The sequence below is a fragment of the Stenella coeruleoalba genome (genome assembly GCF_951394435.1).
Source record: "Stenella coeruleoalba genome assembly, chromosome: 11".
NCBI lineage: Eukaryota > Metazoa > Chordata > Mammalia > Artiodactyla > Delphinidae > Stenella > Stenella coeruleoalba.
This window is the reverse complement of record NC_137157.1, coordinates 50,161,870-50,176,789: the sequence shown is the minus strand read 5'-3', so window position 1 is coordinate 50,176,789 and position 14,920 is coordinate 50,161,870. Positions and strand designations below refer to the sequence as shown.

General features: G+C 40.3%; 1 protein-coding gene across 5 annotated transcripts in view; it reads right to left on the bottom strand.

The window, feature by feature from the left end:
• The window catches only part of GRIP1 (glutamate receptor interacting protein 1), a gene marked incomplete at its 5' end in the record, with an annotated part of 698,195 nt that overhangs the window by 63,821 nt on the left and 619,454 nt on the right, over positions 1-14,920 (bottom strand). For all 5 annotated transcript variants that reach the window (XM_079937948.1, XM_079937949.1, XM_079937950.1 and 2 more), the window contains 2 exons: positions 4,774-4,919; positions 6,576-6,645. In XM_079937948.1, coding sequence (XP_079794074.1) covers positions 4,774-4,919; positions 6,576-6,645 — 216 coding nt within the window. The remainder of the gene's footprint in view (positions 1-4,773; positions 4,920-6,575; positions 6,646-14,920) is intronic.

The following is a 14,920-nucleotide window of genomic DNA, read 5'->3' as shown; positions in this document are numbered from 1 at the left end:
TCGATTTATGTTCCCGTGGTAACGAAAGATGACAGATGTACAAGCTCCTCTAGAGAGAATGGCCACTGAATATGGGGGGTGGGGGTTTCCCTACAATCCCAGGTGTTCCAAAAGATTTGGCCATAGTAAAATAAAGCTAAAATTAATTTTATTTATTTTATTTTTTTTTTGTGGTACGCGGGCCTCTCACTGTTGCGGCCTCTCCTGTCACGGAGCACAGGCTCTGGACGCGCAGGCTCAGCGGCCATGGCTCACGGGCCCAACCGCTCCGCGGCATGTGGGATCTTCCCGAACCGGGGCACGAACCCGTGTCCCCTGCATCGGCAGGCGGACTCTCAACCACTGCGCCACCAGGGAAGCCCTAAAATTAATTTTAAAAGCATCCTAATAATGGCTGTTGATAGTCTGCATTCACTGGGCCTTACTTGGTGCCATTCATTGTCACTGAGCGCTAAAATATCAATATATTGCCTCCTTTGATCCTTAAAACTGCCGCGTTCAGGACGCATTCAATGGACATTGCGGATGAGGGCACTGGTGCCCAGAGAAGTTAATTTTCCGAAGTTTCCCAGCTTGTCAGTTGTGAAGTCAGCCTAGTGTTCTTGGTCATTTTATTTTACTGCTTCCCCCAGCCAGCGCTAGAAACAGAGTTAATGCAGACTCTCTTGAATGCCTCTTCATTACTTCAGTAAGTGACCGCAACCAGTGGTCACAGACCAAATACCCTCGCCTCGTTCCCCTGCTTTTTGTCTTTTAATGGCTCCTCATTGGCTTCTGGGGTAAAGTTCACATTTTTTAACATAGTTAGAAGGACCATAATGATCTGGCTTCAGTGTATCCATCTATTCACCCACTACTGAGTCCTTACACAACTTTTTACTTCAGCTATACCTGCTACTAGGATGTGCTGCTCTCTCTGACTTCCTTTGGCTCATACTTTTCCTCTGGTTAATTTTAACACCTCCCAAATACTTTCAAGGCCAAGGTTGTTAGAAGCATTTCCTTGAGCTCCCCAGTCTCAAATGGGTGCCTTCCCGTTCTCTTAACGTTTTGTGCACACACCTAGAACATTCATAATACTGTTGATTATTTTCTCCCGTTTCTCCTATAACATGGTGACTGATTTAAGGGCAGAGATGGTGTGTCCTTTTTAATCTAAGAACTGGCAGTCCCTAGTACCTTGCAGACACTAAATAAATGCTGATGGCGTGACTGAATGAAAAACAAAGACTTTAACAACGTTTGAGAATAGTTCTACCATCTCCTTGAAAGTACAAGGCAGAGCAATAAAATTATTGTAGCTGGAAGACAGGCTTACATTTTGAAGCAACATCTGTTAAACTCAATTCCAGTATTACTAGCTTAGGAAACCAAGTTATATCAAGTATGGTTATAAACTTTCTGTAACTGGTCAGAGAACCAAGGATCGAGAGGAGCAGACACTTAAGAACTGGAAGACTCCTGAAGTCTACTGGTACAGAAAGTCCAATATTAGTATAAGCAATATTTTAGGGAGTGAAGCATATATACCGAGTATTACCATTCTAAAATACAGAGACAAAGGATGGCAACAATTTAAATCACCAGCTTAATTTCAGATTAAGCAAGGTATCAAACTTCCAAAATCAGTGACTGTTGTCATGAATAATGCTTATTTTCCACTCATTTATATCTTGACCAAGGATCAGAACTAATGTGGGGAAAGGCATGTCAGGATGCAATAATAATAAAAATAGTTCCCAGTTACTGAATATTGATTGTGTCAGGAAATCTCTCTCTCAACAAGCTACAACAGCTCCCCGAGGTGGGTATTATTTTGTGCACCTTACTGAAAATGGTACTGAATCTCAGGCAGGTTAAGTAACTTGCCCAAACTGACACAGCTCAAATGTGGTAGAGCTGGATTTAAAAGTGTGTGCTCTGGGCTTCCCTGGTGGCGCAGTGGTTGAGAGTCCGCCTGCCGATGCAGGGGACACGGGTTCGTGCCCCAGTCCGGGAAGATCCCACATGCCGTGGAGCGGCTGGGCCCGTGAGCCATGGCCGCTGGGCCTGCGCGTCCGGAGCCCGTGCTCCGCAATGGGAGAGGCCACAACAGTGAGAGGCCCGCGTACCACAAAAAAAAAAAAAAAAGTGTGTTCTCTTTATGTCTACATAGTTGGCCTTGAACTAGTCTATATCCAGGTTTTACATTTTGAATAATCCCTCCTCTTGCTTCGCTCTGAATAAAAAAGGATTCAGTTACTCAAATTATACTTATATTCTCATGGGGGAAGAGGATACAGAAACACTCAAATTCTTCCAAATCGATGATCAGATGATAATTTTCAAATAATGGTCTGTTATAAAAATGTGTCTAAGTGGGTGTATATTTTAATATGACAACTTGAGAAAATCTGGTTTGGGTAAATATGTCTCTTGCACCTATATTTACAGTCTTATTTTGGGGAGGTGCATGGTTTTCAATGGAAGGATTTAGGATTTTAAAAACTGGACCTCTTAAAATTAGAAAAAAAAACCCTAACAAGCATGATCATTACCATAGTATTAGGCATAGGGATTGTAGGGGGAAGGGTCTAAAGGGGAAAAATGAGCCAAAGGAAAGAAGCAACTGAAAGTAAGATCTGGCTCTCCAAGTGCTCAGCTGTTGTTTCTGAAACTCCCCCCAGTGTGTCTGCACAGCCTGGCTTTGGAACTGGGAACAGCGCCAACCACGAGCACCATACATATTCATCTCTGGCTTGGCTTCTTCACTCTGCAAGGAAGATAGCTGAGATCTGCTTAGCTTGGCAAATCATGCAAAATGGGTTTCTCCACAGGGCTTTGCCTCTTTACTAGGACAGAACCCCATCTGACGCTGGAGGCTTTATCCTTCTTTTAAAATAAATCCCCCCCAAAAAATGCATGCTTTTTAGGAGAGAAATGCAAGTGTTGGTGTGGAAAATCAGTTGCTTGGGAAATAACTAGTAGAAATCTATGCATATTTTTAAACGTTCATTATAAAGTATACTCGGATATAATCATCTTTACCAGCTGTACTGATGGATGTAACTACCAACTTGTTTTGACTTTGAATAGGAATCATAAACACAAGGCTTGACATGACCACGAACTCTGGATCTAGAGGATTAGATTCCAGGAGATACCAGGACATTGACAACTGCTCATTATTGGTTGGGATGAAACTATATTCAGTAGAAACTCTCTTAATCAATCTCCCTTTAACCAATTTACTGGATTAATTGTGACTCTCCATCCTCTTTGTAAAATATACTGACCAATGCCACTGAATGTTCCAGAATAATAGGTTTCCCTCTGCAGTACCCCGTGTACCTCTGTTCCTGCTACCAATTGAGTCAAAAGCTTAAAAGTTTAGAGTCAATTATGATTATTTCCAATCCTGTTTATGCCAGTTGTACTTGTTATTGTAACGACGTAATTTAATGAATCTTACATAACCTATGAAATATGAGTATATTGGATCTATGAAAAAATCAAATGCTTTGGAAAGATTCAATAAGGGGGATTATTAGGCAAGAAATCAACAGTTAATTACACAGAGGAAAAACTTGAAAACATTGGGGAAATAAAAATCTAGATGGAGTAAGCATTCAGATTGCTTTAAATTATTTAAATTCTCACTGCATTAAAGCAAAACAACACACAAAAACCAAACCTGGAAATCATAAACTGTATATTATGGGTATGACTTAGGCAAACAAGTCAAAAGGCTTGTAACTACAATCAGCAGAAAGTGTTGGCTTCACCCATAAGATCGGTACATTTTTAAGTTAAATGTTTATGTTATAGATATATGTTACTTTCTATAAATCCCCACATTAGTTGACTCTTTCAATTCATGAACTTTTTTCAGTTAGCTTGGGTTCTTATCAAAATCAGATAAAAGGGCGTCTGCTGCGGGGCTACTCAGATTGCTGGGTCTTGGCCCACAGCAGCATCATGATGAAGTTTGTTAGAAATGACAGCCTCAGGCCCCACCTAGGGTGAGCGCTCAGGAACTGTGTTTTAACTGAGCTCTTCCGGTGATTCTGAGGCCTTCTCAAGTTTGAGAGGCACCGCTCTCCTGTATTCGCACATAACTGGAAGCACTAACAATGGATACAGTCCTTTTAGAAAGCAACATGGTACAAGACTCATTCGAAATCATAAAAATTCCCTTTTTATTTTGACTCAGTCACCCTACTTTTAGGAATATTTCCTAAGGAAATAATTCAAAAGAAAAAAAGTTGAATAAAGATATCCACGCATAAAAATATCGGTTATTGTGCCACCTACAGTAATAAAACAACTGGGAGCAATCTAAGTAAGAAGAAAAGAATGGTAAATACATTACGGGCAGTAAATTCAAATGATAGCTATTAAGGGTTTGTAAAATGGTAACATGTTTATAAAGCTAAGGAGAAAAGAGAACACGCACTGTGGTTACAATTACGTAACATAATATCAACTAGAAAATGACCAGTTCTATTGTATTAGGGTGGTATCAGGTGATGATTAAGTTTTCATCTCTAAAGTTATTTTAATGTAGCTATAATGTTTATATAATGAAAATGTCTTAATTATACCATTTAAAAGCACCATTATTTAAAATGCATACTACACTCTCAACGCCCAATTTAAAGACCCTCTTAACTACAAAAAACACTGCTGCCATGTCACTAGCCAGCTGTTGTATGTAAAACACCAAGATCTAATATCTTTGGTGACAGACGGGCAGTTAGAGAAATCAGTCTTCACTAAGGAGGTTATCAATACCTGAATTATCTTCATCTTTGCGGATTTTCAGCTTCACCAAGTCTTCACACTGCTGAAGGATCTGAACTGCATCTTCCATGGAACAGTTGTCCAGCCTGATGTTATCTATGGCAAGTAATTTATCCCCAAGTTCCAGGGTTCCCGTTCTGATAGTAAAGGCATAGCAAATGCATGATTAATGAGGAGCACTTGACCAGGCCATTGAAGAGGCATTTAGCACAGAGCAGCATTATGGTAGCCTTTAGAAGAAATAAGATTCTTCAACTTTTAAAACTGCATTTTACTGACAAATCCCCTTTCTCCAGTCTTAATTTGGATGGCTGCCCTGACATTAAATTGCAGAGTATTAAAAAATATTTTTCTTCTGCTTTCTTCAATTAGACCAGGACAACCATATAAGCGTCACTCAGGAATTCTAAGGTTTCCAGGAAGGGGGGTAATGGGCCCAGGTTTACACAGCCCGGGTGTCCTTATGCTTCTCCACATTGTTGCACCACTTTTGGTCCTTGGCAGTCCAGATACTAGGAGAGGATACAGGGAGTGAGGTGAGTCAAGGTGGGATGGCCTTAGGGGAGGTCTGAGTCCTGGTGTCTCTGCTATTTCCACCTGCACTGGGGAACTCACTATGGCTGCAGTAGGGAGAAAAGGGGAATTGGATGCTATCTGGAAGGTGGCCATTGAGAGTCTAATACTGGTTACGGACTGCTTCAGGTCTTGAAAGTTTTTAAAGGTCCATCACGAAATGAGAAAAACAATGAGAAGGTATATGTGCGTGCAGGTGCTTCTGTATGTATATGCACACATATCTGTAAGGAAGGTTATGTTTTGGTAAGAACCATCCTTTACGCATTATGTCTGTGACCGAGATTGCTAATTGCTTCCCAGAATCCATTCTCCCTTCCTTCTTCTGGGTCATCCCCTAAAGATACACACCCCAGACTCTCTCTGCACCACCCCACCTCCCTTCTATGGCTGGAAAATCACAATGACTGGAGAAGCTGGAGAGGACGGCAGAGCTGCTTCTCCAGCCCTGCGTTGCCTGTCTACCTCCCAACTGCTGTATGAGAGACAAACTTCTGTCTTGTTGGATCCACTCCGTTTACGTCTCCTTGTCACAGTATCTGAGCCTATACCTATATACCTAAGTTCATACAATGTCCTTCCTACTTTTTGAGTGTTAAAATATTTCTTTAATGAAATGACTGTGATAACAGATGGGATTTTTTAAGTCCTTAACTGGAAAATAAAAAGAAAGTTAACAGTCTTACATCAATATTCCTAATCACTTAAAAATATTTTTGATCTGTGAAATTGAACGTTTGAGGCTCCCTGATTTTTGTGGTCTATGAACCAAATAGGATACATAAACACTGTTTAAGGCTCAAGGACCTGGCTTGACTAGGGAGGACATCCTGGCATCTAGCAAAACTCTCCCCTAAGCTATTATCTCCATGTGGGGTGACTCTCATCATTGGGGCCACTTTCAGTTTTTTAGCGGGAAAAATGAAGGATGGAGGATGATCAGTGAAGGAGAGGCTATGTTGGACTCATGAATGACCCTAAAAAACATTTTCATGTGATTGTTGTCTGCACTGGGTGCAGAAATAAACTGACACTGGGGGAGAGCTCTACATAGTCATTGACATTAGGGATGTCAAAAATATAATCGATTAATCGTGGTTGCCTGGAAAATATTGAGAATACCGTGACCTATTAGCAAGGTTGTCTTGGGTGTGGAAGAGGTCATTTCTGCTGTAATTAAGAAATACCTTGGGATGAATCAGTAAATCCATCTTTCTTACCTGTGTGCCACACTGCCTTTCTTGATATCTGATATGACCAGGGGGTCTCCTGGTTTTCTACTGGATGGTGCTGTAATAATGAAGATAGAATAGTCACATCTTTATATCCACGATTCACCCACTACTGTACAGGTCTCACTGTATAGCAGCCATTAATGCAAGTACAGTTTGTATGCAAAGCAAAGAGAATCAGCAAATGAATTTAAAAATGCGCATATTACCCCTTCTTGATATAAAAATATGTTTGTGTTAAAGTACTCATAAACTTGAAAACTAAAGCAAAGTTATTTTAAATCTGCAATTGAAGAAAGCAATTGAAAAGCTGCCCATCTGGATTAAATCTATTTCAATCTGTGATTCTCAAGAGACGGAGGGGAAGAGTGAATAGTCCAACAGAAAAGTGTATTAAAAGCAATCAGGGGCTCCCCTTAGTGGTACTTACATGTGATCCCTTCTCCTACCCATTCTTTCACTCCTTACCAGTGAGGAGACACCACTCTTCATGGGATCCTGCCATATTACTCAAGTGTACTGGGTGGGAAAGTGGATGAGAATCACTAATGTAAGTTTTTTTTTTCCCCAGAAGGATATCTTTTGCTAGATAGACTGCAAATATTAAAATTTTGCTCACAAATTCATACCTAGAATGCTCTGAAATATTCAGAAATCTGACTGATGCTATTTATTTATACTTATATATATTCATATTTAAACATCTACATATAACTTTTATTGAGTTTATAGATAAATCTATTATCCTGCACAGGGGTCAGTTTTGGGCTTTATAAATTTTCTTAGGAATATTTCCCTTTGGTGATAATGGAATAATAATAATGAAAAGCCATTAGCAATGAGTCTACTTAGACTTAATCCTCAAAATGAACTATAGTCCATATTTAAGTACAAAAATATCATCTTGACCTAGAAAGTTTACATTTAATTTAGGAGTTCAATAATTAAAATGAACACACCAACATTTATAAACAACAATTTGCCTCCAATAGGAGATGTTTTACCAACCTGAAGCCTGGAGTGATTTCTTTTTAAGGATCATTAAAAGGCGCCTAATGTAAGATTTTATTATAAACAGTCTGATCACCCCATAATAATCACAGAACCATATCATATCCCATAATCCCATTTGAATCCCAGGAAAATGTTTATGCACAAGAACAGATGGTTTAATATCGCAACACATCATTGAAAGAAAAAGCAAACACATATACCCATACCTTACCCACCGAGTTAGTCCACAGTAAATGTTAATGGGACTTCATCCAATCACTATTCTTAGCTTCTAGCAAAGAATGCAAAACATTCTGTTCACTACAATTAATTCATAATTTAAACCTCCACTCAGTGATTTGATATAATTCCACTACAGAAATATAAACATCCAGCGGTTTTACTCATATTACATTTCAGAACAGCAAATCGTTCTGGGCACAGGGCACAAAAACAAAACCTTCGTTATAATCAGCGAATACAACTTTCCTAGCATCTGCCAATAACTTTACACGATATTTTTCCAAGCTTTAGTAACCATCACAGAGCACTCAATGCTTCCCTTGGTTTTTAAAAAATTCATTTTCCATTGAAATGGACTAAAACAAAACAGTATAGGCAACGAAATACATCAAACCCATCTCTGTCATCCTTCTAACAGAGGAAAACAACACTGTGACCTCTGGACAAACCCACACAGCTTTGCAGAGGGGTGTGAAATTTCTAATGGTCTACAGACATGTATGGTGCCCATTTCATGTTTACTACATTCTTCTCTTTCTCCTTTAATCAAGTCCATACTTGAGGTCTGAAAGGTTCATCAGGGTGGATGCCCACTGGAGTGATGAAGTTGAGCCCAGAAGTTGAGCTCCTGACACTATCACTACCATGCTTACCAGGCACATTAAATGTGGCCATGCCTTTGGGGCTTTGAGGGCTCAGTCATGGTTTGCACACCCTGGCACCATGTTTTATTTTATTTTTCTTTAAAAAAAAATTTTAATTGAAGTATAGTTGAGTTACAATGTTATGTTAATTTCTGCTGTACAGCCAAGTGACTCAGTTATACATATATATACATTCTTTCTTTATATTCTTTTCCATTATGGATTATCATAGGATATTGAATATAGTTCTCCGTGCTATACAGTAGGAACTTGGGGTTGTTTATCCATTCTATATATAATAGTTTACATCTGCTAACCCCAACTTCCCAATCCATCCCTCCCCCACTCCCCTTCCCCTTGACAACCACAAGTCTGTTCTCTATATCTGAGTCGTTTCTGTTTCATAAATAAGTGCATTTGTGTCATATTTTAGATTCCACACATAAGTGATATTATATGTTATTTGTCTTTCTCTTTCTGACTTACTTCATTTAGTATGATAATCTCCAGGTCCATCCATGTTGCTGCAAATGGCATTATTTCATTCTTTTTTATGGCCAAGTAGTATTTCATTGTATATATGTACCACATCTTCTTTATTCATTCATTTGTCGATGGACATTTAGATTGTTTCCATGTCTTAGCTATTGTGAATAGACCTAGCACCATGGTTTTTTTTTTGAGCCTATATTATTTATTCATTAACATCTTTATTGGAGTATAATTGCTTTACAATAGTGTGTTAGTTTCTGCTTTATAACAAAGTGAATCAGCTCTACATATACATATATCCCCATATCTCCTCCCTCTTGTGTTTCCCTCCCACTCTCCCTATCCCACCCCTCTAGGTGGTCACAAAGCACCGAGCTGATCTCCCTGTGCTATGCGGCTGCTTCCCACTAGATCTGTTTTACATTTGGTAGTGTATATATGTCCATGCCACTCTCTCACTTTGTCCCAGCTTACCCTTCCCCCTCCCCATGTCCTCAAGTCCATTCTCTACGTTCACATCTTTATTCCTGTCCTGCCCCTAGGCTCTTGAGAACCTTTTTTTTTTTTTTTTTTTAGATTCCATATATATGTGTTGGCATACGGTACTTATTTTTCTCTTTCTGACTTACTTCACTCTGTATGACAGGCTCTAGGTCCATCCACCTCACTACAAATAACTCAATTTCGTTTCTTTTTATGGCTGAGTAATATTCCATTGTATATATGTGCCACATCTTCTTTATCCATTCATTTGTCGATGGACACTTAGGTTAGCACCATGTTTTGATTCTTCTCTGAGGAAGGTACAAACCAAGCATGCTTTGCTTGACTTGTAGTGCTTTAAAAAATTAGTTGCGAACATTTAAAAAGTAGTAGATTTCATACAGATGTACAGCTTCTTTTAAAAAGTTAGAGAGGCAATATGGTATAGTGATGAAGAGGCAAGATTCGGCAGCCAGATGCTTGGGTTCCAAATCCTGCCTCTTCCACATATAAGCCGTGTATGCCTGAGCACATAGTGTTCAGACACCTTAGTTTCCTGGTCTGTGAAATGGTGGTAAAGAACAACAGTGCTGATCTCATACAGTTTTTGTTGTAAGGATTGAATTTTTCTATGTAAAGTGACTGGAGCAGTGCACATACAATACAGTACATAAGTGTTTATGTAAGTGGTTATGTTATAATAACATAAACATAAGTGTTTATTATGATGATTATCCAGCAACATTGGACTCACTTTCCCACTCTCTCCTTCAGATGGAGCCTTCCGTCTCTAATTTGCCACTGTCCTCATTGGAAGGATCTCACTTCCTGACTTGCCTCACCTCCGAGGGCTTTGTGACTCTTTGAGTGAGAATACATTAGCACTCGCTCAGTGCTTTGAATTTGCTTGGAGTTCTCCATTGAACTGTGAAATCCACTGAATTGAAGTTCACAGAGCCATCCATCGAACACATACTCATTGAACACCAACTATGAGCTAGGCACGTCTGCTCTGGGCACTGGCCATGAAATCCTGGAGAAAAGCTGGATAAAAAGGGGAGATGGGGGGACTTCCCTGGTGGTCCAGTGGCTAAGACTCCACACCCCCAGTGCAGGGGGCCTGGGTTCGATCCCTGGTCAGGGAACTAGATCCCACATGCCGCAACTAAGAGTTTGCATGCCGCAACTAAAAAAAGAAAAAATCTCGCATGCTGCCTCTTTCTGTTATGAAAGATGAGAAGTCAGTTCTCTTCTGCCTCTACATCACCACCATATTCAGACACAGTTCTTGTTCCCCCATTCTTCCAATACAGTTTTGTCATTTTTTGTAAAATTGATATTTAGCATTTACTTTAGTATGACTGCAAACAGTATTAGAAGACAAGCCATGTTGCATGGCATGATTACCTGCCTTTTCTAAAGGATATATTTTCTGTTGTCTTGATGCCTTTGTTGGCTTAATTTTCTTGTGTTTACCATGAAGTCAACTCCTCAGACCTGTAATCTCTCAACATGTTATATCATATCAAGAATTCTACTAGAGGTTTCCAACCCATCTGGAACGTTTGCTTTCTAGGGTTACTACACAGACCTTGGGAAGTTCCTTCCCACAGACCCTGGGAACCCAGAGTTTCTTTTCATTCCTGTTAAATTAATTAAAGAAGGAGGCCATTAGACTGAGGTGGCTCTAATGCTGTGGTAGCCCAAGGAAGCCAACCAAAAATCTAAGCTTTTACAAGGTTATGAAATCAAAATACTAAGGACAACCAGTCACAAACAGCCAACTAGGCTTTAAGTTACAGCGAGTTAAATAATTTCCTTTCTTTGCCTCTGCTCTTCCTATATCTGTCTTTCCCCAGACTCCTGTTGGGGGAGCATTCCTAACTACTTCTGGTTTGGTGCTGCCAGATTTGAATCCATTTTTTTGCTCAAATAAACTCTTAAAATGTTTAATATGCCTCAGTTTACCTTTTAACACTCTCTCTTGCATCCCTGGAGCCCTTGCCTCCTGAATCCAATTCTCCCTCTTCCTGGCTTTACTCTCTTTTGGTGGTTGGTACACGTTCTCTGACAGCTTCCCGAGGAAGAGTGCGTGCGAGGAGAGTATTCTGAATTCTTGCATAGTTGTCTTTTTTTTTACTTCCACCTTTGCTAGATGGAGAATTCTAGGCTGGAAATTTCTTCTCCCTCAGAATTTTGAAGGCACTCTTCCATTGGTTTCTAGATTCCAGAACTGCTATTTGTTGAGAAGCCTGATGCCATTCTGATTACTCGGTTTATTATTTGTGTTCTGATACACTGTGTGAAAACTGCCCACCCCCACTGGAAGCCTGTAGCATTGTCTTTTTCTCCCAGTTTTCAAATCTCATGATGATGTGCCTTGGTGTGGGTCTGTTTTCATCCACAGCTCATGGACTCATACATCTGGAAACTTATATCCATCAATTCTAGGAAATTTATGAAAATATATCCTTGATGCTTTTCTCTCCTCTTTCTTTTTGTAACGTCTATTATTTGGATATTGTGTTATTTGGACTCGTATAATTTTCCTATTTAGTCTAGATTCTTCATTTATTTATTTGTTGTTTTGTCCTAATTTCTAGAAATCTTCCTCAACATTTTTTCCAGTATTTCTGTTGAACTCCTTCATTTCTGCCATATTCTTACTTTTCAAGAGCTCTTTGTTCCCCTCTGGAGGCTACTGTGTAATAGTATTCAGGGCCTCCCACCCAGGGATACAAATGATGTTAATGATCATTTTTTTTTTCTTTTTAAAGTTTTCTTCTTCCTGCATGTGCTGTTTCTGTTTTCTTCTTTGTTTTTGGTGATAGTCTTGCATCTTAGATTCTTTCCTCCAAGTGCCTGTGTTTTTCTTAGCTGTCTGTTCACATCAAAGATGGCTCTCCAAAGTAGCTGTTTGAAAGCTTGGTGCCCCTGAGTGGGGCTCCTGGATTACGGTCGTCACTGTATAGTTCAGGCCAGACTGCTTCTGTATAGTTCAGTGCCAGATGGCACTGATTCTTCCTCCAGCTCGGAGGGGATTAAGCCTGGATACCTGGCTTCTTTGAGCTTCTGTGAAAAGACCAGCAGTCTCCTCATTCAGTGTCTCACTGAATCTCTGCTTTCAGAGCTGGACTGGTACACTCAGCTGTGCCCTCCCAATCCAGAGACCCTTCCTTTCACGTTTTCCAGAGGATAAAACTAGGCTCTGCCAGGAAGGGGAGGGGTGCTTGGCGGTTCTGAGTTGGGGAAGGCATCTGAGGGACTCATTCATTCTTAACAGACTTTCAACCAATCCCCCTGTGTTCGTACTCTCCCATCACTTTTTTTTTTTTTTTTTTGCGGTACGCGGGCCTCTCACTGTTGTGGCCTCTCCCGTTGCGGAGCACAGGCTCCGGACGCGCAGGCTCAGTGGCCATGGCTCACGGGCCCAACCGCTCTGCGGCATGTGGGATCTTCCCGGACTGGGGCACGAACCCGTGTCCTCTGCATCGGCGGGCGGACTCTCAACCGCTGTGCCACCAGGGAAGCCCTCTCCCATCACTCTTGCTTCCAGAAGTTCCTGATTCCACCTCTCTGACTTGCTGGGAGTTTAGGATGCACATCAGGCTGTCAGCTTTCCACTCTGCTTCTTTAAATTAATCTTTCTCCATCTTCTTTGCCACTTCCAAATTTGGTTGTTGTTATCTATTTTTCTTTTCCTCTTCTCCTTATGAGTTTCTGCCTCCTGAAAAATCTTATACTGTCACTTTAAAATGGGGGTTTGGGGTAGGAGCAGGGCTAAAGGCGTGTTTTCAAGCTAGCATCTTTTGACTCACGAAGCTTTAAAATCACTGGTCGTCTGTCACTGTCACAAACTGGTTCTCACAGTGAATTTGGATTCTTTTCTTCTCAAACAGTTGTTGGAAGAGGTAGAAAATGACAGTCCCTATCTTTTGTTTAAAACACTTTTTCTGTATCTGAAGACGGGTGAAATCTTCTGCAGTGTGAAGCTAATTAAATGTGAATCATTCCAAGAACATTCTATAATGTCTAGCCGTTCATGGAACTTACTCTGCTAGTCAAGGTACTTTGCTCAAAGGACCTGATAAACTGTCCAAACTACACTGGAGAAGCACACACACACACACACACACACACACACACACACACACTCACTCACTCACGCAATCATTCAGTTTTACTTTCATTGTAACCATATAAATATGTGCGTGTGTACACACACACACACACACACACACACACACACACATACATATATACTACCTGGCAAGTAAAACTGGTTATTTGATTTGAAATGGACCAGTGAGTAGAGTTTTTATTGCAAAGTTGGCAAAAAACCATGAACACATTTCTCTTCTAAATACGTTTAAGACTTAAGGCGAAAATGACAGATTTGTTGTTCTTGTTATAAAGAATGCTTTATGATTTTACAAAAAATAAAGCAGGCCTTTGTTCCTGAAGACAATTCAGTCACAACTAAAAAGGAAAGCCAATAAATTAACTGCACTCACAAAATGCTGTCTCTTGCTTTTCTAATATAGGATCTGGGAAGATTCATCAATCAGATGGTGACAGGGATGAGTGTTAACACGAACACAGCCAGTGTTAAGTCAGACAGAAAGGGTTTGAATCCCTGCACGGCCTTTTATTAGCTCTGGGTCTTTGGGCAGCTTATCCAGCTGTGTAAAATGGGCACAGATGTTATAGGGCCACTTTCAGGATTAAATGAGAAAACACATATAAACTGCTTAGTGCCATGCATGGTACAAAGTAGATAAAACTCCCTTGTAATAAAACCTCCAAAGAAAACTTCGATACCAAAAGATCTTTACGGACAACTACACGTTGCAGAGACAAGCACAGTTCTCTGACTTGAAAGGCAGGTGAGCTGCATTGGAGGGTATGGGCTCTGGTTTCTGACTGGCTGAGGTGTCAGAGCTTCAGGATGCTGCTTCTTGTCCCAAACTGCATCCTTCTGCTAGGCTGTTCTACTTTATTTGCTATAATAAATTACTCCATATCATAGCAATAAAATCTATAAAAGTAATGCCTGATGCTAATGTGCTATGAATGTCTCATCAGGAACTTATGAAAATTAGTCTAAAACTGCTCACCACATCCAAAATCAGAGGGACTCATTTCTCAGTCAATTAGGTATGAAGAGTGAGCCTCAAGCCAAGCGTGAAGGCTCTGATGGTACGCTTCCCGAGGTGGAGGCCTATTTCTCACTACTCAGAGCTTTCACAAGATGAAGATACAGAAAGAGGACTTTGTATAAAGATAGTGAGATCATTAGAGAAATGCAAATCAAAACTACAATGAGATATCATCTCACACCGGTCAGAATGGCCATCATCAAAAAATCTACAAACAATAAATGCTGGAGGGGGTGTGGAGAAAAGGGAACACTCTTGCACTGCTGGTGGGAATGTGAATTGGTACAGCCACTATGGAGAACAGTATGGAAGTTCCTTA